At 47.7% G+C, this 25,909-nt stretch overlaps 5 protein-coding genes across 5 annotated transcripts; 2 read left to right on the plus strand and 3 right to left on the minus strand.

The window, feature by feature from the left end:
• Positions 1–955: 955 nt before the first annotated feature.
• On the minus strand, positions 956–2,044 carry LOC105203224 (transcriptional regulatory protein AlgP). The gene has a single exon (XM_011171999.3). The coding sequence runs from the start codon at positions 2,042–2,044 to the stop codon at positions 956–958; it is 1,089 nt and encodes a 362-aa protein (XP_011170301.3).
• A 93-nt stretch (positions 2,045–2,137) lies between these two features.
• Positions 2,138–6,551, minus strand: LOC113003597 (uncharacterized protein K02A2.6-like). The gene is made up of 2 exons (XM_039453179.1): positions 5,088–6,551; positions 2,138–3,373 (listed from the first exon to the last, which is right to left on the minus strand). The coding sequence occupies exons 1-2, from the start codon at positions 6,549–6,551 to the stop codon at positions 2,138–2,140; spliced, it is 2,700 nt and encodes an 899-aa protein (XP_039309113.1).
• A 5,028-nt stretch (positions 6,552–11,579) lies between these two features.
• On the minus strand, positions 11,580–12,303 carry LOC120358581. The gene is made up of 2 exons (XM_039453180.1): positions 12,018–12,303; positions 11,580–11,959 (listed from the first exon to the last, which is right to left on the minus strand). Exons 1-2 carry the CDS (start codon positions 12,301–12,303, stop codon positions 11,580–11,582), a joined length of 666 nt encoding a protein of 221 aa, XP_039309114.1.
• Positions 12,304–18,245: 5,942 nt separating this feature from the next.
• LOC105203543 lies at positions 18,246–19,818 on the plus strand. The gene is made up of 2 exons (XM_011172348.2): positions 18,246–19,018; positions 19,164–19,818. The coding sequence occupies exons 1-2, from the start codon at positions 18,246–18,248 to the stop codon at positions 19,816–19,818; spliced, it is 1,428 nt and encodes a 475-aa protein (XP_011170650.2).
• Positions 19,819–19,875: 57 nt separating this feature from the next.
• On the plus strand, positions 19,876–21,051 carry LOC120358582. The gene has a single exon (XM_039453181.1). It carries the CDS (start codon positions 19,876–19,878, stop codon positions 21,049–21,051), a length of 1,176 nt encoding a protein of 391 aa, XP_039309115.1.
• The last annotated feature ends 4,858 nt before the right edge of the window (positions 21,052–25,909 follow it).

The following is a 25,909-nucleotide window of genomic DNA, read 5'->3' on the forward strand; positions in this document are numbered from 1 at the left end:
GCGCGGTGACGTGTGGGCTAACGAGCGCGCTAGGCGAGAGCCAAGATTGAAGTTCGAGACAAGAATTACTAACCGCGAGAGTACAGATGAATCGGCAAAGTGACAAAAGATAATTCTAACTTATAATGAGACAAAATAAGAACGAAAGTACTAGAACTACGAAATCATAAGAATACATGTAACTCTAACTTAAATTAAATCGCGTGGTTTGAAACGGACTCGGTGTCCGGGGTGGTCGGGGAGCCGCGGAACGCGGGATCGGAGCGACGGCGACGATTCCGCGTCTCGCCCGAGCCGCCTCGTGCAAAAAGAGGCGAAGTTCTCGTCAGGACGCGGATGCCCTGACGAGGCTTTAGGTTACGAGAGACTCTTCCCTGAGGGAGAGGACGGATGGGATTGGCTAGGGATACCCAGCCTGCGGACTCGACGAGGATGCTCGTCGTGGGCGGTGATTCGCCGAGGATACTCGGCTACGGAGCACGGTGAGGATGCTCGCCGTGATTGGCTGTGTACGGTATTCGGTAGGACAGGATTAGCCGAGGATACTCGGCTAGCTGGAACGACGAGGATGCTCGTCGAGGGGAGTCAGGATGAGGCGAGTATTCTCGTCCTCTTGGGAGTCGGAGTGCGGTCGAGGATACTCGACCTGTCGGATTCGGCGGACCGGGAAGATCTGACTCGGCGTTCCCACTGCCGGCTTATATATCCGAACGCACGGTTGGGCGGACCAATCCATGCGTTCGGTCGGCTGATCCGGAGTGGGAGCGTTGCCGATCGCCACGGGCGGCGCGCGTGCTGCTGCGTGATCGCAACGACAGGTTAGCCCTGTGCGCGCACGTGGCGTTCTGCCGGTGTTTTGCTCGGGTGGACGGAGCGGAGTGGCAGTGCGCGCGAGGTGGAGGGGCGTTTTGTTACATCACCCCCCCCCCCCTTTGTGAGTGGCGAACTTTGGCCACTACGCCGGGAATTCCGGCACGTAGTGGCACTGGCCATCCCGACTAAACCGGAGCGTGAAACGGCGGTTGGCGAGGCGAACTTTGTACACTCGCGATACCGTGGCCGCGTAATACGGTACGTACACCGTTAAATCCTCCGTCACGCGCACGGGCATAGGCGGTCGGTCAGGGCGGTTGCCGGTTCTGCGGGTCGGCTGTGCTGGTGTCGGAGTCTCCCCGTCGTTGTTCGGTGCGGTTGCGGTGGTCGCGGTTCCCTGCGTCACGTTGTCGGGTGGGGCGCCGGCGGGGAACTTGGTGGTCGTATCCCTTGTCGGTGCTTCGGCGGCGTTGCCGCATGGCGCTGGGCCGCTGGTGCCCTTCGCTTCGGTGCCCCTAACACTGGATGGTAGTGCGGGATCGGCGATTTTCCGCGACGCCTTGGTGATGGCGTGGGCCTGTGGGTCGGCCGTTGTTGGTCGTACCGGGTGCCCTGGCTTGGCCGCGGGCAGTGGTGAAGGTTCGCAGGACGTGGTAGCTGGTGTCCTGCTCGCGGACTCCTCCTCCAGGTCCGACAACGGGTCGCCGAAGAGGGCGACCAACGTCTTCTTCCGTTGCTCTGCCGGTGCGAGTCGCCGTCTAGGTGGCGCGGGTTGCTGCGGGTTGCCTCGATGCTGGCTGCCGTTGCTCGGCAGGGACGGCTCGGCCATGAGTGCAGCCCATTTTTTCGCATTGGCTGCGGAGGATCGTTGGATCCGTACGCCAATGACCTGTGGTCGTCTCTTCGGGGCCGGCCGGGCCGTAAGACGCTTCGCCGGCTTTGCTTCCCGTATCAATCCTTGGGAAGGTGCGCGAATGGCCAGGACCGGTTTGGCACGGGATGGCTTAGCCGGTGCCGGTGAGTCGGTCGTGACGAGGGGCGAGTTGATGGACGTGGGCTGGTCTGCTGCCGTGGCGGTGTTCTGATCGGCGCTCGGTCCGGTCGGCCGCTGAGGGGGCGACGGGAACAGTCCTGGTGCGCTCGGTGTCGTCTCCATCATCCTCTTCCAGAGCCCGTCGAACTCGGCGTCGTTGCTCGGTACGTCCAGTAGTGCGTCCAGAATTGCTTCCATGGTGGATTCGGTCTTTCTGCAGGTTCCTGGTTGCGGTGACCCCCTATATATATTGTGCCGGATTGGGGGAGGTAGCTCCTTCCCTTCGGTCAGTCATGCCGTCCGGGCGTGATCGGCACGAGCCCTGCGGATGGACGGGTCGACGTTCGGTTTTGCAGCATCATCGTCGGCGTCGTCTGCTCCGGATTCATCGGTCCCGCCATTGTCCGTCATGGCGTCTCCCTCGGCGTCGTCTGCGGTCGCGTCGTCTGCTTCCGCGTCGTCTGCTTCCTCACGGTCCGTCTCTGCGTTGTCTGTTCCTCGGGTCTGTTCGTGCCGATGACCCGGCTTAAGGTCCTGCACATGTATGTGACGATGCCACTTACCGTGCTTGTCCCGCAGATCGACGACGACTGGAGAATGGATTTTTCGGACCTCCAATGGCCCGATGTACTTGGGTGCCAACTTTGAATTGAAGGATTTGCCCTTGTTCGAGAGGGGATGGTCCTTTTTCCAGACTAGGTCCCCTATGGCGGGTTTCCACGCCCGTCTCCTTAAATTGTAATATCGTTCTTGGCGGTGGAAGGCTCGGGCGAGGTTTGTTCGGACTACCTCGTAGGCCTCCTGGAGTCGTCGCTGGTTGGTGGCTGGAGCGGCCGTCGGTGCGGGTCTCCCGTCAGTGTCCCGTGGTGGCGTCTCGAGCTCTCGCCCGTAGTTCAGGTAAGCGGGTGTGTAGCCGGTGGCGTCGTGGACGGCGGTGTTATACGCAAATTGCAGTGCCGTGATGTGCTGATCCCAGCGGCGGTGATCCCGGCCCATGAATTGCGCGATCATGGTTTTGACCGTCTTGTTGGTCCTCTCGACGGGGTTGCAGTGAGGGCCGTGTACTGGAGCCGTCCGGTGGCGGATGCCCAGGTCGCGTAGCCGTTCGCGCACGTGCCCCGCCACGAATTGTGTCCCGTTGTCGGAGATTAGGATCTCGGGGCAACCGTGGCGGTAGACGACGCGGTCCGTGATGTTCTGGGCGATGGCGGTGGCGGTTGCTCGCCGCAGCGGCACCAGCTCCACCCACTTGGTGAAGCGGTCTTGCAAGACCAGCAGCCAAGCGGCTCCGTTGGTGGACCGTGGGCGGGGTCCTACCAGATCGGTGGTGACCTGTTCCCAAGGCGCCTCCACGTGGGTTGCGTGCATCAGTCCGGCCGGTCGGGCACTCTTGTGCGCCTGGCAATTGGCGCACGCCCGTACGTGACGCGCGATATCGGAGAACATTCCCGGCCAGTAGTAACGTTCCGCGGCTCGGGCAATGGTTTTGGCGATGCCGAGGTGTCCGGCGGCAGGGTGGTCGTGCACCTGTGCCAGCACGGCCCCTCTTTCGTCGCGAGGTACGCATCGCTTTCACTGCGTCTCGGCGGGTTCGTCTTTAAAGTTGGTCGAATGGAGTATACGGTGGTATAATCGACCCTGTCGGATCTCGTAATCCGCAAAATCCCCCGGTCGGTCCCGTACGCGGAGGAGCTGGCGGCGGTACCATGGGCACGCGGGGTGTGCTTGGTTACTGCACACGGCCGGTAACCTGGATAGCGCGTCGGCGACCCGGTTCAGCTTTCCCGCGCGGTACCGGACGTCGAACGTGTACTGCTGGAGCTCAAGCGCCCATCGGCCGAGTCGGCCGGTGGGGGAATCCAGGCGGCGCAGCCACTGGAGGGCCTGGTGGTCAGTGATGACCGTAAACTCGTATCCCTCCAGGTAACCGCGCATACGAGGTGTGTTCAAAAAGTATCGCGAATTTTGTGTTTTTTCAAAAATTATTTATTTATTCATGAATATCTATTTTGTCCCCTTCAAAGTAATCCCCATGAGATATTATACACTTGTGCCAACGGTTTTTCCAATCTTCGAAGCACTTCAAAAAATCATTTTTTTTTATCTTGTTCAGCTCCTCCTTCGATGCCGTCTTTATCTCGTCAAGCGTAGCGTAACGTCGTCCTTTCATGGGCCTCTTCAGTTTAGGGAACAAGAAAAAGTCACAGGGGGCCAGATCTGGGGAATACGGTGGCTGCGGCATCATTAGTGTGTTGTTTTTGGCCAAAAAGTCGCGCACAAGCAACGATGTGTGAGCAGGGGCGTTATCGTGGTGCAAAAGCCAATTTTTGTTCTTCCACAAATCCGGGCGTTTCTGGCGGATTGCTTCGCGCAAATTGCGCATAACTTGCAGGTAATATTCCTTATTGACCGTTCTACCCTGTGGCAAGAACTCATGATGCACCACGCCCCTGCAATCGAAGAAAACTGTCAGCAAAACTTTCACATTCGACCGAACTTGGCGCGCTTTTTTCGGTCTTGGTTCGTGCGGCAGCTTCCATTGAGATGATTGAGCTTTGGTTTCCACGTCATAACCATAAACCCACGATTCGTCACCAGTTATGACCCTCTGGAGCAAATTTGGGTCGTCGCGGACAGAGTCCAACATCTCATTAGCAATGTTCATGCGATGCTGTTTTTGGTCGCAATTGAGCAATTTTGGTACGAATTTCGCGGCGACCCGTCTCATGCCCAAATCATTGATAAAAATCGAATGGCACGAGCCAATCGATATGTTTAGGTCCTCAGCAACTTCTCTAACGGTGATTCGACGATTGGCCAATACCATTTTCTCCACTTCATTAATTTTTTCGTCTGTTGTTGAAGTGCTCGGGCGTCCGGCACGCTCTTCGTCGTTCACATCTTCTCGGCCTTCTGAGAACATTTTGTACCACCGATAAACGTTGCTTCGGTCCAAGGTAGCTTCTCCGTATGCCACAGTCAACATTCGGAATGCATCCGCGCACTTAATTTCGTTTTTCACACAAAATTTGATACAGGTTCTTTGATCCATTTTTTTGAATAGGTAAAAATCGAAGACGATCCAAAACACGTGCAAGCAAAGCAGCTGTCAACAATTAAGTAAACATTCAAAATGGCCGAGCTTGTCGGCATAAGTGAGAGACATGAGTACCAACATAACGCCACAAAAAGATCGAAATTCGAATATACGTAACCCGCGAAAATTCAAAATTCGCGATACTTTTTGAACACACCTCGTATGCCGGATGCCCCACACCACGGCCAGGCACTCGAGCTCGGTGGCACTGTAGTTCTTCTCCGCGCCGTTGAGCGACCGGCTGGCGTACGCGATGACGCGCTCCCCCTCGTCAAAATGCTGCGAGAGGACGGCGCCAAGACCGTACGTGCTGGCGTCTGTCTGGAGGACAAACCGGCGCGAGAAATCGGGGCACGCGAGGGTGGGTGCGGAGGTTAGTGCGCGCTTGAGCTCGCGAAAAGCGGCCTCCTCGTCGGGTCCCCACGTCCATCGGGCGTTCTTTCGCGTGAGGCGGGTGAGTGGCGCGGCGGTCTCGGAAAAGCTAGGTGTGAAGCGGCGGTACCATGACGCGAGTCCTACGAATTGTCGGACTTGTCGTACGTTTGTCGGGGTTGGCCACTGTGCGACGGCGCGAACCTTGTCGGGGTCGGTGCGGATCCCCTGGCCATCCACGATGTGGCCCAGGTATTTAAGTTTGTTAAGGCAGAACTGGCATTTCTCCGGATTTAACCGGAGCTTGGCTTGGCGTAGTCGCCGAAAAACTTCCCGCAGGTGCTGCAGATGGTCGGAGAACGTGGCGCTGGTCACGAAGATGTCGTCCAAGTAGACGAATACGTGCGGTTCTAATTCTGGACCTAGTATTCGGTCGAGCAAACGTTGGAACGTCGCCGGAGCCGAATGCAGTCCGAAAGGCATGACGGTGAACTGCATTAGGCCCCGGCCCGGAACGGTGAAGGCGGTGATTGGCCGGCTATCGGGCGTGAGTGGAATCTGCCAATATCCTTGCTGTAGGTCGAGCGTAGTGAGGTATCGGCCCCCGCGCAGCTTGTCTAGTGTGGCGGGGATTTGCGGTAGCGGGTACGCATCCCGCTCGGTGACTTCGTTTACCTTCCGGAAGTCAATACAAAAACGGTGTTTTCCGTCCTTTTTCCTCACTATAACTACCGGGGAGCTCCATGCGCTGGTTGATGGCTCGATAATACCGGCTTCTTCCATTTTGCGGACCTCCTCATCGATGATGCTTTGCATCGCCGGGTTGCGCGGTCGGTACCGTTGTTTGATCGGTACGTCTGTTTTTAGCCGGATCTGGTGGCTGGCCTGGTTGGTCGGCCCTCGCACTTCCTCGAACTTGGCCAACTCCATGGCCAGGAAGGCTTGGAGCTCCCGCTCCTCTTGTGCGGTTCGTCTTACCATGCCCGGGGTCACTGAGTACGCCGCGGGTGGCGTTTTTCGGAGCTGGAGAGGTGGCGGGGGTATAGTGATCTGTAGTCGGGCCCATAGGTCGGTTCCTATGAGCATCGGGCTGTCTAAGGACGGAAGGATCTGGAAAGTGTGTTCGAGTTGACGGCCGGCGATTCGGAGGCGGAGTTTGACGCGGCCGGGCGTGGTGGCAGTGGTGTCGTCGGCTAGGTGGATTGCCTCCTCCTGTTCCTGCGGCCATATCCGCATCTCCTTGGCGTACCCGGCGACCTGTCGGTTGATGATGGATACTTCGGCCGGTGTCTAGCAAAGCGGAAATCCGGTGTCGTCCCAGGCGGACCGGTACATGGGGTCGTGGTGTGTACTTTATGCGGACTCGGGCCGAGGAGTGGTTGTATCCCCGGCCGTTGCGGCGTTTCCCGCCCGAGGATGACAGTCCTTCGTGAGAACGCCGTCCTTCCCGCACTGCGAGCAAAATTTGCGTGCGGGTCTCCTGCATTCGAAACGGCTGTGCCCGCGCTGCTTACAGCGCCAGCAGGCGGTTGCGCGGTCGTAGGGCGGGATGTCGGCGGGTGTAGCGGCGTTGACCTTTTTTCTCTCGGCACGGGCCTCACTCTCCCGGGCCCGGGAGATATCTTCGAACTCGGCAGCCTGGTCGGCCAGGTCGGCAAGGTCCGTGGCGTCGCTCATGCGTACGTACAATTTGTATTCCGCCCGCAGGTTCTCGTACAGGCGGTCTACCTTTTCTGCCTGGGTAAAACCCCCGGCGCGCCGCATCATTGTAAGAAGGGCGGTCGCGTACTTGGCGTAAGCCTCGTTGGGTTGTTGTCGGCGTTCTTGGATTTCGCGCATTAGTTTAGCTTGGTACCGTCGCGGTAGGTAGTGCCGTCGCAGGGCGCTGGTAAAGTCGGTCCACGTTTCCCAGGATTCTCGCTCATTTCGATACCACGCCAGAGCGTCCCCCCTTAATAACTCTGGCAGTCCGGCCTTCAGCTGGTTGTCGGTGTACTGGTATTCTTCTTGCAGCTCGGTTACGCGCTCTAAGAACGACAGAGGGTCGCGACCGTCGAAGTGGCAACCCCATTTGCGTATTTGATTCATAATCTTACTATGCGAGTGAGACTCGTTTCCGGTGACCGGTGGGGACGGGCTCGCGGTTTCCGGCGCGGGTGCGCCGGCGGACTGGTTCGGATTGGTCATCGTAAAGAAGTGACGGGTTACGCGGTATCGTAACTCGTCAAGTGTACCGGTTGTCTCTATTTGATACGTTTGAGCTAACAACTCGAGCTGGTCTCGCGGTAGCTGTTCGGTCCACTCGGCGAGAGGCATTTATCTCCGGATGCGATTATCGGTTTCAAAACGGTCCCTGTTCGGGCGCCATGTAACGCTGGTGGTTTTCGTGCGGTTCTGGTAGGTGTCAGGATACGGTTGCGGATAAGCTCGCCCGATTGGTCGGGTTCGGTGTAATAATCGCACTCGGTATTCAGTTCACAAAAATACTAGATCTTTATTTGGATGTGATATTTACATGTAGTCTCATAGCTGATTGCGTCTAACGCCTCGTGACAAGTGGACCCAGCCTTAGCGGGGACGCGATTGGTTCGCGGTGGTCGCGGCGACCAATTGTCGCTGCGCGGTCGGAATGGCGAGCGGTGGTAACGATGAGCGCGCGGTGACGTGTGGGCTAACGAGCGCGCTAGGCGAGAGCCAAGACTGAAGTTCGAGACAAGAATTACTAACCGCGAGAGTACAGATGAATCGGCAAAGTGACAAAAGATAATTCTAACTTATAATGAGACAAAATAAGAACGAAAGTACTAGAACTACGAAATCATAAGAATACATGTAACTCTAACTTAAATTAAATCGCGTGGTTTGAAACGGACTCGGTGTCCGGGGTGGTCGGGGAGCCGCGGATCGCGGGATCGGAGCGACGGCGACGATTCCGCGTCTCGCCCGAGCCGCCTCGTGCAAAAAGAGGCGAAGTTCTCGTCAGGACGCGGATGCCCTGACGAGGCTTTAGGTTACGAGAGACTCTTCCCTGAGGGAGAGGACGGATGGGATTGGCTAGGGATACCCAGCCTGCGGACTCGACGAGGATGCTCGTCGTGGGCGGTGATTCGCCGAGGATACTCGGCTACGGAGCACGGCGAGGATGCTCGCCGTGATTGGCTGTGTACGGTATTCGGTAGGACAGGATTAGCCGAGGATACTCGGCTAGCTGGAACGACGAGGATGCTCGTCGAGGGGAGTCAGGATGAGGCGAGTATTCTCGTCCTCTTGGGAGTCGGAGTGCGGTCGAGGATACTCGACCTGTCGGATTCGGTGGACCGGGAAGATCTGACTCGGCGTTCCCACTGCCGGCTTATACAGGGTGTTTCAGACCACCAGTACACCCCTTTTCTCTTCGCAGGATTAGGACCAATCAAAAATGTGTTCAGACGAAAGTTGTAGGGTTTCAAAAGATCTATTCAATGATCTTATCAGTTTGACCTTGGATGGCGTCGCCAAAGTCAGATCGAAATCACATTAAGTTTTTTAAATGGAACACCCTATTTTTGATTCCAGAATCTAATAGCTGGTGTCAAGACCTTTCCAAAACACTATAAGAATGTTTATTTTCGTTGACTACTTTCCGAGTTGTGCGGCTTGAAAGTTACACTACCGCCAGCATCAGCATTACTCAAGATGTACCATGTGGTGGTTACTTAGTCGGATTTAATCTTGTGTGTGGGTGTGTGCATACGTGCATGCGTATGTGTATGGGGGAGGAAAAAGGGGAGTCAAAGTTTTATGTACTCTGCTTCTGTTTATTAACTGGATTGATTATGTTTGATGATCAATCATGTCCAGATTGACTGTATGCATTTTCCCGTGCTTAGCATTATCCAGAATGAACGACGTGGACGTGACGAGAATTTCATCCCATTGGGGTGCTTGATTCACGTGAGTCCCCTTGCCTCTCACGTTTGGGGTGCTTGATTCACGTGAGTCCCCTTGCCTCTCACGTTTGGGGTGCTTGATTCACGTTAGTCCCCTTGCCTCTCACGTTTGGGGTGCTTGATTCACGTGAGTCCCCTTGCCTCTCACGTTTGAGGTGCTTGATTCACGTGAGTCCCCTTGCCTCTCACGTTCGGGAATGAATGAGTGTATGTTTTGTTAAGCGACTAAATGTTCAAAGTGAGCACCATTCTCTGCGATGCAAGCATCAACTCTATTTTGAAAATCATTGGTTGCTCGAAGAATTTCCTTGGCACGTAAGGATCGAATTGCTTCACTTATTCTACGAATCATATTATCCCTCGTAGTCGGACGTTCATGATAGACCAAGTTTTTTATCCTTCCCCAGAAATAATAATCAAGGACGGTGAGATCTGGTGATCGGGGTGGATAATTGATTGGACCGTATTTGCCTATCCACTTGTCGGGGAACATAGTATTTAATGCCGCACGAGCAACTCTCGATGTATGAGACGGACATGCATCTTGTTGGAACCACATGTTCAGGCGCAATTGCAGAGGAATATTTTCTAGTAAGACAGGAAGATCTGTCATTATCAAGGCGGAATATCTATCACCGTTTAGATTTTCGTCAAAGAAAACAGGACCTATGATTTGACTTCCAATAATTCCACACCAAACATTGACTTTCCAAATGGTTTGATGATCTACTTCTCTCAACCAGTGAGGATTATTTTGTGCCCAATAACGAGAGTTCCAAGTATTAACAGATCCATCACTTTTAAGTGTACATTCGTCAGAAAATAAAATTTTCAAGTGGAAATCAAGTGGTTGCTGTCTTATAAAGTTGCAAAATACAAGTCTCTGTCTAATATCGTTATAATTCAACGCTTGATGAACAGACATTCTGTAAGGGTGAAATTTGTTATTTTTTAGAATGCGCCAAACACTGATTTTACTAACACCAGAATCTTGTTCTCGTCGTCTTAAAGAATCATAAGGGTTCAATTCTGTCGATGCAAGAATTTCCACTGTTCTTTCATCCATAATCGGACGACGAATTTGTGTACCTTTGTTATGTTGAGGCTGAACGACACCTTTAATTTTGATTCGTTTAGCCAAACGTGAAAAAACATTTCGCGAGTGAGGAGTCCGATCAGGATAACGTTCCCGCCACAATCTTTCCGCTGCAATGAATGTACCTCGACACTCACCTAAAATTAGCAGCATATCATATGCTTCTTCATTGGAATAGGACATGGCTAAATAAACCTAGACTAATAAAGAGGGTCGGATTTTTGTTGCGCGATTGATACTGATATGACGGTTATTGAAGACGTAGGTGACAAGTTTGAGAGAGTTATTGTCACTCGTGTTGAGTTGAGTCACAATAGCGTTGTGGTGAATACATCTCTACTACATCCTATGCAAATAACAATATGTATAAAATCACGAGTTAGACATCGTTACGCAGAAAGCCGCGCTCGTTATTGCTCGTGTGCTACCGTTAAAGTAATAATGTAATTACATAATATTATGACATACATATGTATGTGACTATCTACGGTCGCGACAGCTAACTTTCACGATTTTTCATGATCTGTTTTTGTTGGCCCGGCTCGCGTGTTTACTTTCTTTGTGTCGGCTGCACGGCTTTCTGCGTAACGCGTGATTTTATATTGTTATTTACATTGTGTTGGCGGTAGTGTAACTTTCAAGCCGCACAACTCGGAAAGTAGTCAACGAAAATAAACTTTCTTGTAGTGTTTTGGAAAGGTCTTGACACCAGCTATTAGATTCTGGAATCAAAAATAGGGTGTTCCATTTAAAAAACTTAATGTGATTTCGATCTGACCTTGGCGACGCCATCCAAGGTCAAACTGATAAGATCATTGAATAGATCTTTTAAAACCCTACAACTTTCGTCTGAACATATTTTTGATTGGTCCTAATCCTGCGAAGAGAAAAGGGGTGTACGGGTGGTCTGAAACACCCTGTATATCCGAACGCACGGTTGGGCGGACCAATCCGTGCGTTCGGTCGGCTGGTCCGGAGTGGGAGCGTTGCCGAACGCCACGGGCGACGCGCGTGCTGCTGCGTGATCGCAACGACAGGTTAGCCCTGTGCGCGCACGTGGCGTTCTGCCGGTGTTTTGCTCGGGTGGACGGAGCGGAGTGGCAGTGCGCGCGAGGTGGAGGGGCGTTTTGTTACATGCCATTGATGAAGAGACAGGAAAGAATTTTTAGTGGTTTACTGAGGTGATCGGAATGTCGAGTAGACGTATGACTTCCATGAAATCGGGAGCATGAAGACAATTTATGCGGTAGGTTCCAGGCTCTCGATATCGATGGGAAGAAGACACAACTTAGTTAGAGATCGCTTATATTCGGACGCCGCAGTCTTCACCGTGACAACGCGATTCAATCCGTCTTGACCCGGGTGACATCGAATTACGCGCGCAAGTTCCCATTTGCATGGGGGAAGCAGAGGGTTGCGCAACAATACTAATTGATCAACGCGGATCTCCATTTTGGCAGGTCGCTTCCACTTGACGCGTTGTTGCAATGTATTGACATAGTCGTTATGCCATAATTTCCAGAATCTTTCAAAGATTTGGCGTACGAGTTGCCAGTGGGACAATCGATTTTCGTGTATGTCAAGAACGGAAGGTTCGGGAACGGCCGTCAAGGCCGAGCCTATCAAAAAATGCCCAGGCGTAAGCGACATAATCATCGACCGAATCGTTGAGCGCACTAAGCGGTCGCGAGTTCAGGCAGGCATCGACGTTGCAAAGAACAGTTGAGAACTCCTCAAATGTGAGGGTATAAGCACCGACAACGCGCCGGAGGTAGTGTTTCACACTCCGTACACCAGCCTCCCATAATCCGCCGAAATGCGGAGCGGAAGATGGCATGAAGTGCCATGTTACTTGATCGGAAGAGGTTTGATTGAGAAAGTTCTGATCTTTAAGCGCCGCTCGAAATGCGGCAGAAAGTTCACTATTGGCGCCAACAAAATTAGTTCCGTTGTCCAAATACATGGACGCAGGCAAGACGCGTCGGGCACAAAATCGAGAAAAGGCGTCAATGAAGGCTGAAGTCGAATAACTCTCAACGAGCTTCAAATGGATGGCGCGCGTCGTCATACAAATGAAGATCGCGATATAGGCTTCTCGGGAGGTAATGCCGCGGCCGGACAAAGGTCGAACAAGTACCGGACCCGCGTAATCCAGTCCGCAGTTGAGAAAAGCGCGTGCCGGGGGAGTTACTCGCACGCGAGGCAAGTCTCCCATGAGCTGAGAGAGAATCGCGGTCTTTTCGCGCGTACAACTTACGCAGCGAAAGATCGTTTGCTTCACGATTACGGGCGCGCAGTACCCAGTACTCGCGCCGCAGAGTAGCGAGCGTTAATTGTAATCCCGCATGGAGAGATATTACATGAACGTGACGCAAAAGTAATGCGATCAATGGGGCTAGAATAATCGGGTATTTGGCGGAAAAAAAAAAGCGGCGCATGCGAAAACACGGATTAATTTATCCTCGCCGAGGAACGGATTGAGGGATAGAATAGAGCTTTTTGAAGAGATAGCTTGTTTATTTGTAAGCGCAGCAAGCTCGCGAGGAAAAAGCTCCGTTTGAATCCGTCTTAGTAAGAATTCTTTTGCAAATCGACATTCGCGAGCTGACAATGCTACCGTGCTCTCATTGAGGTGGCCAACGGGACCTGGTTGCCTTCGAATTTTGCGAATAAAGCGCATTATGTACGCTGTTGTGCGGATTAAGCGCGGCCAAGATGAGAAGCGCGTCGTGAAATCGCAATTGAACTCCGTCGCTGCCAAATGAGTATAAATGAGTTCCCTTTGTTCGATCTGACTATCGAAGGCATTCGAAAGAGAGGTAGACCTCTCATCAAACGTTGAACTGCGTAGCCACAAAGGGCCGCACCACCAGAGCGGGTGAGATCGAAGAAGGGACCCGGCGATTCCGCGAGATGCGCAATCGGCGGGATTTTCGTCAGTGAGAACGTGGTTCCAAACGGCGTGCGGAATACGCGATTGTAGTTCTGAAACGTGATTCGCCACAAATGTTTTCCACTTAGCAGGTTGTTCAGTAATTCAGGCTAAAACGACAGTAGAGTCTGTCCAACAGTAGCACGGAGAACAAGAGCGGTTCGCACGAATTCGAGTGACCGAGCCAGCAGCACGGCTGCGCATAGCTTCAGCCGAGGAATATTGAGAGACTTAATTGGAGCGACCTTTGATTGGCCAATTAGCAAGTGCACAGACACGTCACCAGAGTGAGAGATAAGACGAAGATACACTGCCGCAGCGTATGCATGAGTGGACGCGTTGGAAAATCCGTGGAATTCGCAGCGGACAGTGTCGGACCCTCGCTGAATCCATCAACTCAATTGGAGGTCATGGAGTTTGGTAAGGGAATCTTGAATGTTTCCCACTGTTGTAGAACGTCAGTCGGAAGAACATCGTCCCAGTCGAGTTTTAATTGCCACAACCGTTGCAAAAAGATTTTGGCTGCAATCGTGACTGGAGTGCACCACCCCATGGGATCGAACAATTTCGCGACGTATGAAAGGATAGAACGCTTAGTGCTCGACACAGATGGAGGGGGAGTTATGGTAAATTTAAACGTATCGGAAACGGGGCTCCAACTTATGCCCAGAATTTTAAGGCTTTCGTCAACGTGCAGAGTGCGATCGCATGCGAGGCTATGATTATCGAGTGCGATATCAGTTAGCAGCAAAGCTGAATAGCCCATTTTCTCAACTCGAACCGCCCCCGACCGAGCAAGGCGCAGACTTGTTCGCGAGTTTGTCTGAGTAGCGGAATGTCGTCGGCGCCGAAAAGAACATCATCGACGTAGATGTTTTCCTGCAAGATCGGCACGACAAGAGGAAACGAGCTGCCCTCATCCTGTACAAGTTGCTTAAGAACCCGAAGAGCGAGAAAAGGCGCGCATGTGGTCCCGCAGGTGACTGTGGTCAACTGATAAGCCTGCCCGGGCTCGGAGCCGCTGGTACTCCATAATATTCGCTGGAAGTCGATGTCACGCGAATCAACACGGATTTGGCGGTACATTTTCGCAATGTCCGCTGCGTATACATACCGGAATTGTCGCCATCGCAAGATCACAGCAGGCAACTCCATTTGGAGTTTTGGCCCTGCTAGCAAATGATCATTTAAAGAAGTCGAATTTGTCGTGCGACTGGATGCATTGAAAACAACTCTCAATCGCGTGGTGACACTAATATCTCGAATGACCGGATGATGCGGAATATAAACGTGTTGAGCGGAGTTCGTCGAGTCTGTAACTTTACGCATATGGCCTCGTAATCGCGCAAGAAATCCTCGTACTCTGAAGCGAGAGCGGAGTTCGAACGCAAGCGCCGGTGAAGACCGGACAGAAAACGCTCAGCGACGGCATGCGACTTCCCAATGTCGATTGGTGGTCCGCGCCTGAACGGCAAACGCACGACGTAACGACCGTCTATGGCACGCCGTTTTGCTATTTATTAATAAGATTTTTTAATCTAAAATAAAAATTCAGTAATTGATTTAAACTGAAGTAGATGTTTTTCGGAACCATTTTTATTATGTCATAACATAATAAAAATGAATTAAAATTATGTATTCACGTAAAATTAATTCAAAATAAAAATTTTATGAATAAATAGCAAAACGGCGTGCCATACATAGTGTTCAGAACCAAATGTATTCAATCGTAGATTTTATTATATATATTGTATTTTAGCATGTATCGCATAAATTTTCAAAAGTGATAACTGTTTAATTGATGAAAATTATATTTCTGTTCCTTGCAATAATTATTAAGGCAATATTGACACTGATACTTGTAAATATCTTTGAAGTTGTCTTTCATCTCTATTTGTCTCCCGTCACGGTCAAATCCGAGGATTCTGTTATTCTTTTCACGAGCATCTCTGCCCGTTAATTTGCTCATCTCCGAAGCAAATAAGTTTCGCGCCAAGGTGCGCGCGAAGGAGAGTCAACGAACATCGATATTTCCCAAACACCGATTTGAACGGTACGCGCTTTCGTTCGTTCAAATCGGTAATTCCCATCAGGAGGGCCGCTTGGCCAATAATCTTCATTTCGGGAACAATTCGGTCCTCCCGACTCTCCTTCGCGGAACACCGTTTTTCCGGGGTTCGTGCTATCGTTCGAGAGTCCGACGCCTCAGAAGCGAGAGAAACGCGATCGATTCAAATTCTCTTTTGCAAAAGTGACCGCGCGAACGGAATCAGACTTCTCTATATCGATACCGAACATTTATAGTGCACTCGATCCGACTTATCAGTAACAGTAGAAAATTTGTGACAAGTTATAATAAACACTTTGTGAGAACCGACAAAACTGTACATTCAGTGCATCCTTGATCACCTCCTGTCGTCCGTTCCTGCACTCGAGCGCCGAACCGCTCAGTTCTCTCTTGTTCGCGTGTGTCGTCGTCGCTCTCTCGCACTCTCTCTCTCCTTGTCGTTCGCGGTACTGCTGTCTTTCGCGCTCTCAACGCTCGCTAGCAGTATCGCACGAATTCAAAATTCACAGCTCCCGCGTTCTCTCTCTGAGAAAAAACCGGCTTCCAGTGCTCGTTCGTCAAATCCTAAATCAACGAAACCGAGTCCACTGAACACATAGAGAAAGGTACAGCTTATATGTCGAATTACTTTTATGTCAAGACATAATTTTAATTCATTTTTATTATGTCATGAGATAATATTAATGTATTTTTATTATGTCGTAACATAATAATAATTGCAGAAATATAAATTGTGTAAGCTATCATAGTAATTCTGTAAATTAAAATTATGCTACAACATAATAAAAATTCACGAATTAAAATTATGTCATGGTTAATAGAATTTCAGTGAATAAAAATTATGCCATGACATAATGAAAATTGAAAATTAGAATTACTTGCTACTATTATTTCAATCCTAGATTTCATATAAAATGTCTAGACGAAATATTAATTCTGAATTTATTTTATGTTATGGCATAAAATTTTTTCGGAAATTAAAATTATGCACATAATTGTAATTGCCGATTTTGTATTATGTACATAATTTTAATTCTAACAATTTGTATTATGTACATAATTTTAATTCTCGAATTACCATTATGTACATAATTTTAATTCTTCAATTTCTATTACGTACATAATTTTAATTCCTGAATTTTTATTATGTCTAGACATAATAAAAATTCATCCAATTTTTATTATGTCTAAACGTAATTTTAATTCTGCCGCTAGGGAATTTTTAAGTCGATTCTTATGAATCAAGCTTGAATTCGATGTCCACGTGTCTCAGGTTGCCGATGACGGGGTCCAGATAGTGCGCTCCATAGTTTTCGGTGTCCAGGTGTAATAATACCTCGAATTCGATGTCCACGCATCCCAGGTTGCCGATGACGAGGTCCACATAGTGCGCTCCGTAGTTTTCGGTGTCTACGTGTATTAATACCTTGAATTCGTTGTCCACGTGTCCCAGGTTGCCGATGACGGAGTCCAGATAGTGCGCTCCATAATTTTCGGTGTCCAGGTGTGTTCGCGCCAACAGTGCGATTTAAGTAAAGCCCGAACGGGTCCGTAAAAACACCAGCGAGATGGCGCGACTGGAGAGCGGGGGGATCTGGAGAGAACTAGGAGAAGAACGAGTATATGTTTAAGTCCGTCAATGTATAACAATCCAATCGTACAATAAAATATCAGAGTGAAATCGAGCAACAAGAATTTTCAATATCACGCTGAAACAAATGGTCCTTCGAGCCGGATGTACAGCACAGCCGGAATCAGTCGTATAATTCGAAAAGTAAAGAATTCGAGCGATATAACCTCAAAGGCAAGAGGCGGTGCTCAGCAACAACGAGCGTAGTCGAAAGAATATCGTACCACGAGAGGCATAGCAACCGCACTGCAGAGAAGCAACGACGATACAAATGGACAAGACCATTGGCACCGTCGTGTGAGTCGCATCATCATCGATCATTGCAGAATTCGAGGAAAAGCAACGAGGAAACGGCCAAGACGAGAAAGGAATTCGTCGAGTCGACGCTGCAGTTCCAACTTCCCGAAAGAATTCCAACATCGTTAAGCAACCAAGCTAAGTTACATTACTATTCGAGTAGCTATTGCATCATATTTCGAGTCGATCGAGATCGCACGTGTCATAAAACATAGTCGAAATGGCGGATACGAGGAAGCTCGTGAAGGCGCACGGGAGAAACAAGGCACAGATGATGCGCGCGCGGAACTGGCTTCGCGTTTTCGACATACAAGGTTACCAGATTGAAGAAGTAGAAGTTAGGTTTGCATCGATACAACAAGCATGGGACGAATTTCGCGTAAATCAAAATGCACTCGAGGAATTGAGCAAAGAATATGAGGATGATGGAGAACGCGAAGCGTTCGAAGCGGAATACTATACAGCATCCGCGAAAGCGCTCATCGCACGGCACAGCCGACCGCGAACCGCCGTGCAAGAAATTAGCAAAGCCGACAATCATAACGGTAAGGCGATTAATCCGATCGATCGAATAAAGCTGCCGCCGATTAACTTACCAACGTTCGACGGATCTTGTGATCAGTGGCCGAACTTTCGAGACACGTTCAAGGTAGTCATCGACGAAAACGGAAATCTATCGGACATCAAAAAGTTTTACTACTTACGGTTAGCTCTGAAGGGCGTAGCTGCGGAAATTATAGAGTCCATGGAAATGTCTGCGGACAATTATGACGTTGCATGGAATCTCCTAAAAAATCGTTTTGAAAATAAACGCGTCTTAGTTCATCACGTCTACAAGCAATAGTCGAATTTCCAGCTATATAAAAAGAATCGTACAACGGGTTGCGGTAACTGTTAAACCATACTGAAAAACACGTGCGAGCTCTAATAAAGCTTGGTGAACCCACCGATCAGTGGAGCACCATTCTCGTTCATTTAATGACAGCAAAATTCGACAACGCCACTAAACGCGAATGGGAAACTAAGACTGCAGCTAGAGAAGTTGCAACATATACACAATTTATTAAATTCACAACGGATCGGTGCGTTATGTTAGAAACCTTACAGCTCGATAAATCCAAGTCCGCAAAATCCTCAGTAGTCAGCGGCGACACAAAATCAATTAACGCAAACAAAAAGTCAATCGCCGCGGTGGCGTCTGAAGCAAAATCCGCAGAATGCTTAACGTGCAGTCAAGGAAAGCACAGGATATATCAATGTCCTGCATTTCTTAATTTAACACCACAGGCTAGAAATAAAGAGATTAAACGATTGAAATTGTGTTTTAATTGTTTTAAGGGAGGTCTTTCCATTGAAGCCTGTGGATTTGGCACGTGCAGATTGTGTCTCAAAAAACATAATACGTTATTACACGTCACCAAGGCCAAGGATACAGAATCTGAAGGCGTCAGTCAAAGTTCAGCCATCGAACCAAAGACATCAACCGAATCACAAGCCGCAAGCGTAACGCCTCATGTCATCCATCGCGATAATCGTGGGTTATTGGCCACTGCAATCATCCATATCCGAAACAAGGCCGGAGAGTTCCAAGAGTGTCGTGCATTTCTGGATCCCGGCGCACAATTAAATTTTATGACAAAGCTCTGCGAACGTTTAGAACTTCCGCAGCAAAAGAATTACTCACCACTTCGTGGAATCTACAACACAAGAACATCAACTCTCACAGATACTCACACAACGATTCGATCAAGGTTCAATGCATTCGAGGCTCATCTTACGTTCTCAGTGTTACCTGAGATTATAGGAATGATTCTTCTGTCGGAGATTTACAAGCGCAGCGTGAAAATACCTGAAGCAATTAAGCTAGCTAATCCATCACTTCATATGCCCGGGAAGATTGACGTATTACTTGGAACTGCCATATTTTGGGATCTCCTGCGTAGGTCAAGTGAAATTGGGAAGAAATCAACCAGTTGCACAAAAGACTAAATTATGGGTCATCGGTGGACCTCTAAAGGTCGAAAATCCTCGAGAAGCGTCAACTGCGGCTATCTGTTTGACGTCTACCACCAACACTATCGAAGCTCAGCTGGAACGTTTTTGGAAAATAGAGGAAGGCATTCCGCATGCAGAACCATCAGAAAATGATAGGATTTGCAAAGACGAATTCGTCCGATATCACAAGCGTAATGCAGAAGGGCGTTTCGAAGTAAGGCTGCCGCTGCGTGACAGTGTTGAGCGGCTTAGACAATTTCAAGAAGTTGCTATCAAACGACTAAAAAGCTTAGAACGAAAATTTGCTAAGTCGCCTAATTTAAAGCAACAATACACAAAATTCATACAGGAGTACAAAGAGTTGGGTCATATGACCAGAATCATGGATCCAGAGCAAACCAAGACAACGTATTTTCTGCCACACCACGGAGTTGTCAGGGATGATAATTTGACCACCAAACTTAGAGTGGTGTTCGATGCGTCGTGCCCCACGTCGACTGGAGTCTCGCTAAACGACATACTACAGGTAGGACCAACCATCCAGCAAGATCTGTAGTCCATAGTACTCAGATTTCGTCAACATAAATTTGTAATTACAGCAGACATCAAACAGATGTACCGGCAGATACTTATTCAAAATGATCAACGTGATTTGCAAAGAATTGTATGGAGAGAAGACGCAAGCGAGTCTATTCGTAAATATCGTCTTAATACCGTGACATATGGGACTGGAGCTAGTGCACCATTTTTAGCTATTAGATGCCTACATCAACTCGCTATCGAGAACCAAGACAAATATCCTGAGAACAGTGATATCATACGTAATGATTTTTATGTCGTCGATCTGTTGTCAGGCGGCGAAGATGTTGACACCATACGAAGACTCAAGAACGAATTAACTGAAATCTTGCAATCGGCAGGTTTTCAGCTTCACAAATGGAGCACCAACGAGCCTACCATTCTCAACACATCGTCAGAAATCAAGGCTCAACCAAAGGACGACAAAATCAAGACACTAGGAGTCTGTTGGAATACTACTAATGATTGTCTACAATGCAAGACACAGGCAATCACAAAAACTCAACGAGTGACGAAACAATCAGTATTATCGACTATCGCTCAAGTTTTTGATCCCTTAGGCTTGATGGGGCCTACAATCATTCGTGCCAAGATCATACTGCAACAACTCTGGCAATTGAAAATTAGATGGGAGGAATCACTCCCGCTGCCCTTACATACAATGTGGGTACAATATCAAAATCAAGTCAACGAAATAAATTCAATTTCGATACCGAGACGCATAATAGGTGACGAACCTCAGACAATAGAACTACATGGCTTCTGTGACGCGTCGGAATCGGCGTATGGGGCCTGCATCTACATGCGAAGCACCAATCGGTCAGGGGAAATCGTCTCTAGACTGCTTTGTGCCAAATCAAGAGTGGCGCCTCTCAAAAGCATCACTCTACCTCGCCTGAAATTGTGTGGAGCCGTGATGCTCATTCGTTCAACTCGGAAAAACGCCGCAGCAAGCACTTTCAATCAAATTCGATTATGTGCAATATTGGAGCGATTCGACCATAACCTTGGCCTGGATCGCACATCGACCTGGAGAATTACAAACTTTCGTCGCAAACAAAGTTGCGACTATTCAACGTACAGCACCCGAAGCACAATGGACGCACGTCCGATCCAAGGACAATCCAGCCGATATCATCTCCCGAGGAGCAACTCCACAGGCACTCAAGGACTCGCCTTTATGGTGGACAGGACCGGCATGGCTGAGTAGTGGGGGGGAGATCGACGGGAGTGGCCGAGTGAACTCCACTCAAACGCGACAGACGTACCCGAACTCAAAAAACAGACATTATTATCTCATTGCATTCTTTCAGGGTTTGAATTGTTCACTAGATTTTCATCTCTCTCTCGTCTTCAGCGAGTCGTCGCGTACTGTCTACGTTTCAAAACAAACACATTGAACAAGCCCGCGCGAGAATTCGGCTCTTTATCGGTGCAAGAGTTAAGACGAGCCATAGAATCGTTAATCCAAACGACGCAATCAAATGAATTCGCTGCCGAACTTTCGGATCTTCAAGCAAGTAGACTCGTATCTACCAAAAGTAAGCTAATAACTTTAAATCCATTTTTAGACGAGAACGGAATCATCCGGGTAGGAGGTAGACTTCGTCACGCGGATGTCGATCAATCAATAAAACACCCGATAGTGCTACCTGCTAAACACCCGCTCACCGACCTAATTATTCGCGACTGTCATTTAAAACAAATGCATATGGGTGCTCAAGGACTTCTCGCTCATCTACGGTCAGAATTTTGGCCATTGTCCGGACGCAAATCAATCCGACGTGTATTGCGTAAATGTATAGCATGCTTCCACGTTCGTCCCGACAATCAAGTACAATTGATGGGAGATTTACCGAGATCTAGAGTAATTCCGAATCAACTGTTTTTTAATTCAGGCGTAGATTACGCGGGTCCTTTTCCAATAAAACTGTCACGAAATAAAATTGGAAAAGCGTATCTCTGCATCTTTGTATATCTTGCAATCAAGGCCACCCATTTAGAAATAATCAGCAATCTGACTACGACAGCGTTTCTTAACGCGTTGAAACGGTTTATCGCTCGGCGAGGCCAGCGCAAAACTAGTATCTGACAATGGCACTAATTTCATAGGTGCGAATAACGAACTCAGGGCACTTACAAATATGTTAGAGCAGGAACGCGGCAACGTCGAACAGTTTCTAGCGGATCAAGCCATACAATAGCAATTTATCCCAGCACATTCACCTCACATGGGTGGGCTCTGAGAAGCAGCCGTGAAGTCGACAAAAATACACTTAAAGCGAGTCATCGGCAATCAATCATTAACGTTCGAAGAACTCGGAACGATATTCGCTCAAATCGAAGCGGTGTTAAATTCACGACCGCTCTGCGCTACTTCCAATGATCCTCAAGATTACGAAGTCCTCACGCTAGGACACTTTATTATCGGTGAACCATTGAACTCCTTCCCCAGAGCCCAACCTTGTTGACGTGCCCACTAATCGGTTAACACGGTTTCAATTGTTATCTCAAATGAGACAAAATTTTTGGAAGCAGTGGTCCAGCGGATATCATACTTCACATTCGCTACAAATGGCAAAGACCTACTTATGAAACAATTAAAATCGGAACGCTTGTCCTACTAAAAGACAAAGATTTACCACCACTAAAATGGCACATGGCCCGAATCATCGAAACCCATGTCGCAAACGACGGATGTACGCGTAGTTAGCGTAAAAACGTAACCAAACGCGCTATCAATCAAATCTGTGTCCTCCCTATTGACAATTAAGCAAGTAGCTTTAAGTTCGAGTTTTACAACAAGATTGAAAGATACCTTTCAAGGCCGGCAGACTGTTCGCGCCAACAGTGCGATTTAAGTAAAGCCTGAACGGGTCCGTAAAAAGACCAGCGAGATGGCGCGACTGGAGAGCGGGGGGATCTAGAAAGAACTAGGAGAAGTACGAGTATATGTTTAAGTCCGTCAATGTATAACAATCCAATCGTACAATAAAATATCAGAGTGAAATCGAGCAACAAGAATTTTCAATATCACGCTGAAACAAGGTGTAATAATACCTCGAATTCGATGTCCACGCGTCCCAGGTTGCCGATGACGAGTTCCACATAGTGCGCTCCATAGTTTTCGGTGTCTACGTGTATTAATACCTTGAATTCGATGTCCACGCGTCCCAAGTTGCCGATGACGAGGTCCACATAGTGCGCTCCGTAGTTTTCGGTGTCTACGTGTATTAATACCTTGAATTCGATGTCCACGTGTCTCAGGTTGCCGATGACGGGGTCCAGATAGTGCGCTCCATAGTTTTCGGTGTCCAGGTGTAATAATACCTCGAATTCGATGTCCACGTGTCTCAGGTTGCCGATGATGGGGTCCAGATAGTGCGCTCCGTAGTTTTCGGTATCGTAATAATACGTTGAATTTCATGTCTAATTTTAATGAGATTTGTTAATTATTTTGGATAAAATTTGGGAAAAACAAATTCGTAATTCCTACCAGCCAACACGTCGAAATTACGGATTCGTTTATCCTAAATTTTAGTCAAATTAACCCTTAAATGCCACACTTCTCAAGAATCTCGTAAATGACACATGGGGTCTAAAAGACCCCAGCATGAAAAATGTCTCCTTACATATGGATTTTTTGATATTTAGTTATGAAAATTATTTTCAATGTTGTTCAAGGCTTAGAAAAGAGAACAAAATTATATTGTTAAAATTTCAATTTCAACATAGCATAAAAAATTAAGATCGCTAACAGTTAAAATATTGGCTTCAAAATAAAAAAAAATAAATAAATAAAAATAAGCTCCATTTTTGGCGGGAACATTTGAAAATATATAATTGTAAAGGGTCTGGGGTCCGCTGGACCCCGGGAGGCATTTAAGGGTTAATTAACAAATCTCATTAAAATTATGCTCGTTTTAATCAGTAAGATCAGCCGTAACCCGGTACAGAGCCGGATTTTTCATTTTGGCTTTTAAAAATTTATAATAAAAAAAATACAGACTCGCAGCTAACCCAACCTGACACAGGTCTCCACCGTGACTCCTGCCGATTCTTAAGGATCGACAGCAGTACGGGTGCACTTTATGCTCTAAGGTCGATATTCATAGTCGATTCTTATTTTAAGATCGTCTTGAGTAACGTCTTAAGATGCTAATACGGCTCTCTGATTGGTTGATGGCATCTTAAAGTGACACTTAAGACGAGCTTAAATATAAGAATCGACTATGAATACCGGCCTAAATGCATTTTAAACTGCACTTTAACTGCAATATTTGTAATTATGTACATAATTTTAATTCATGAATTTTTATTACAATTTGCGCAATAAATGCCTTCCAATATGGTGACGCCACATTCATTGATGAGTCACCACATTTATCTTCTCGGTAGTTTTCGCGTTCATGACCATAGAGAACTTGGCATTTTCGGCCAATCTAGTCCGTCCGATTATAGCCACAAACGTGAAAACGACCTAGAAGGTAACACGCAATACCAAAACAGTATTGGAAGGCATTTATTGCGCGAATTGTACACACGGCGTCAGAAATGCTTTTACACCAAAATGGCTGATGTACCCCAATAGTGGCCATTTTGGTGTAAAGGCATTTCTGACACCGTACGTGTGTACATAATTTTCGTGAACTCTAGGAACTTGAGACAATAACGTTCGCAACACTGATAATGAAATTGGCTACAGGACATGATTCTATACAGCCCTAGCGTTCACATTGGTGCACGTTACTTTTCCCGCGTTTTTACATAACTTATATAATAGTCGCCATCCAAACTGTGTATTGTGTTCCTGGAGACAAGTTTGTGTTATTGAATAATTCAATTATTTGTAAGTTTTAACTTGATGCAATTTATCGGTAAGTGTACACTGTTATTATTATTAGTATTATTATACCATGTCAATAGTCAAATGGAGGGGTTTCTTGTTTTTTCTGTGACTTATTTATAAGTTCTGAAATTACCAGAAAAGCGTAATAATTGTCGTTTATCAGACAAACAAATCTACATTTAAGGCTGATCTACAATGTGCTCTTTGCTTCCTGTTTTCTGCTCTTAACGATTATCTCGTATTTCGCAATTCCGTCGCGTAACGCAATGTTTTTTGTTCTCTGTCGCTCAAGATGAAAATTGTCGAACTTCAGAAGAGACAAGAAACATCATCTTACGCGACGAATTGTGAAATATGAGATAGTCGCAAAGAAGTTAAGAGCAAAAAACAGAAAGCAAAGAACCCATTTTTATTGTTGATATAGCGACAGATATTGATTGAAAATTAAAACATCATAATATGTTTCAGCGAAATAGAAAATTGTGTAGACGTACACGTCGTGCGTACTCTTCGTAGAATTAGAAAAATCCTTAGTGAAGCAGTGAGGTCTTATCAATATGATGGAAATATAGAGCAACATTTGCTTCCTGTTGCTCAGCAAAATTTACAAAGGATATCTACAGCGATATCAGAAGAAACATACAACCAATTGAAAGAAGCAATCGAAGGCTTACTACTTATCGAAAATGATCGACAACAAACCCTGGGACCTACGTAGCTCCGAAAGTTAACTCGAATGGTGATTTTTTTATTATTACTTCAAAATTTATTTGAAAGATTTGAAATGTTTAGTAAATTTTTAATGGTAAAACGTTTTAGAATAACTTTCTTTCCGAAGTTATTAATCTACTTGCTCTAATTTGTAACTTGAAAATTTATTTAAAGGACCAGGGCGTCCCACCGTCCAAATAAATCAAGGTCAACTAAAAATGCTGTATGATGACGGATGGACAGTAAGCGAAATGGCGAAGCATCTTGGATGTTCGAAAAAAACTGTTTATCAGAAGTTATATTCTTTAAATATGCATATATGTGCACGATATGCTCAAATTTCTGACGATGACTTAAAATTAGAAGTTGTAAAAATCCACGAAGAGCATCCAAACGCTGGACAAACGGTAAGATTCCAAATGCGTCTAAACATATTATTCTTATTTTTATTTACATTATGTTCATTTACAGATGGTACAAGCATTTTAAAAGCAGCGGGTTTTCATGT

The sequence above is a fragment of the Solenopsis invicta genome, chromosome 8 (genome assembly GCF_016802725.1).
Source record: "Solenopsis invicta isolate M01_SB chromosome 8, UNIL_Sinv_3.0, whole genome shotgun sequence".
NCBI classification, from domain to species: Eukaryota; Metazoa; Arthropoda; class Insecta; order Hymenoptera; family Formicidae; genus Solenopsis; species Solenopsis invicta.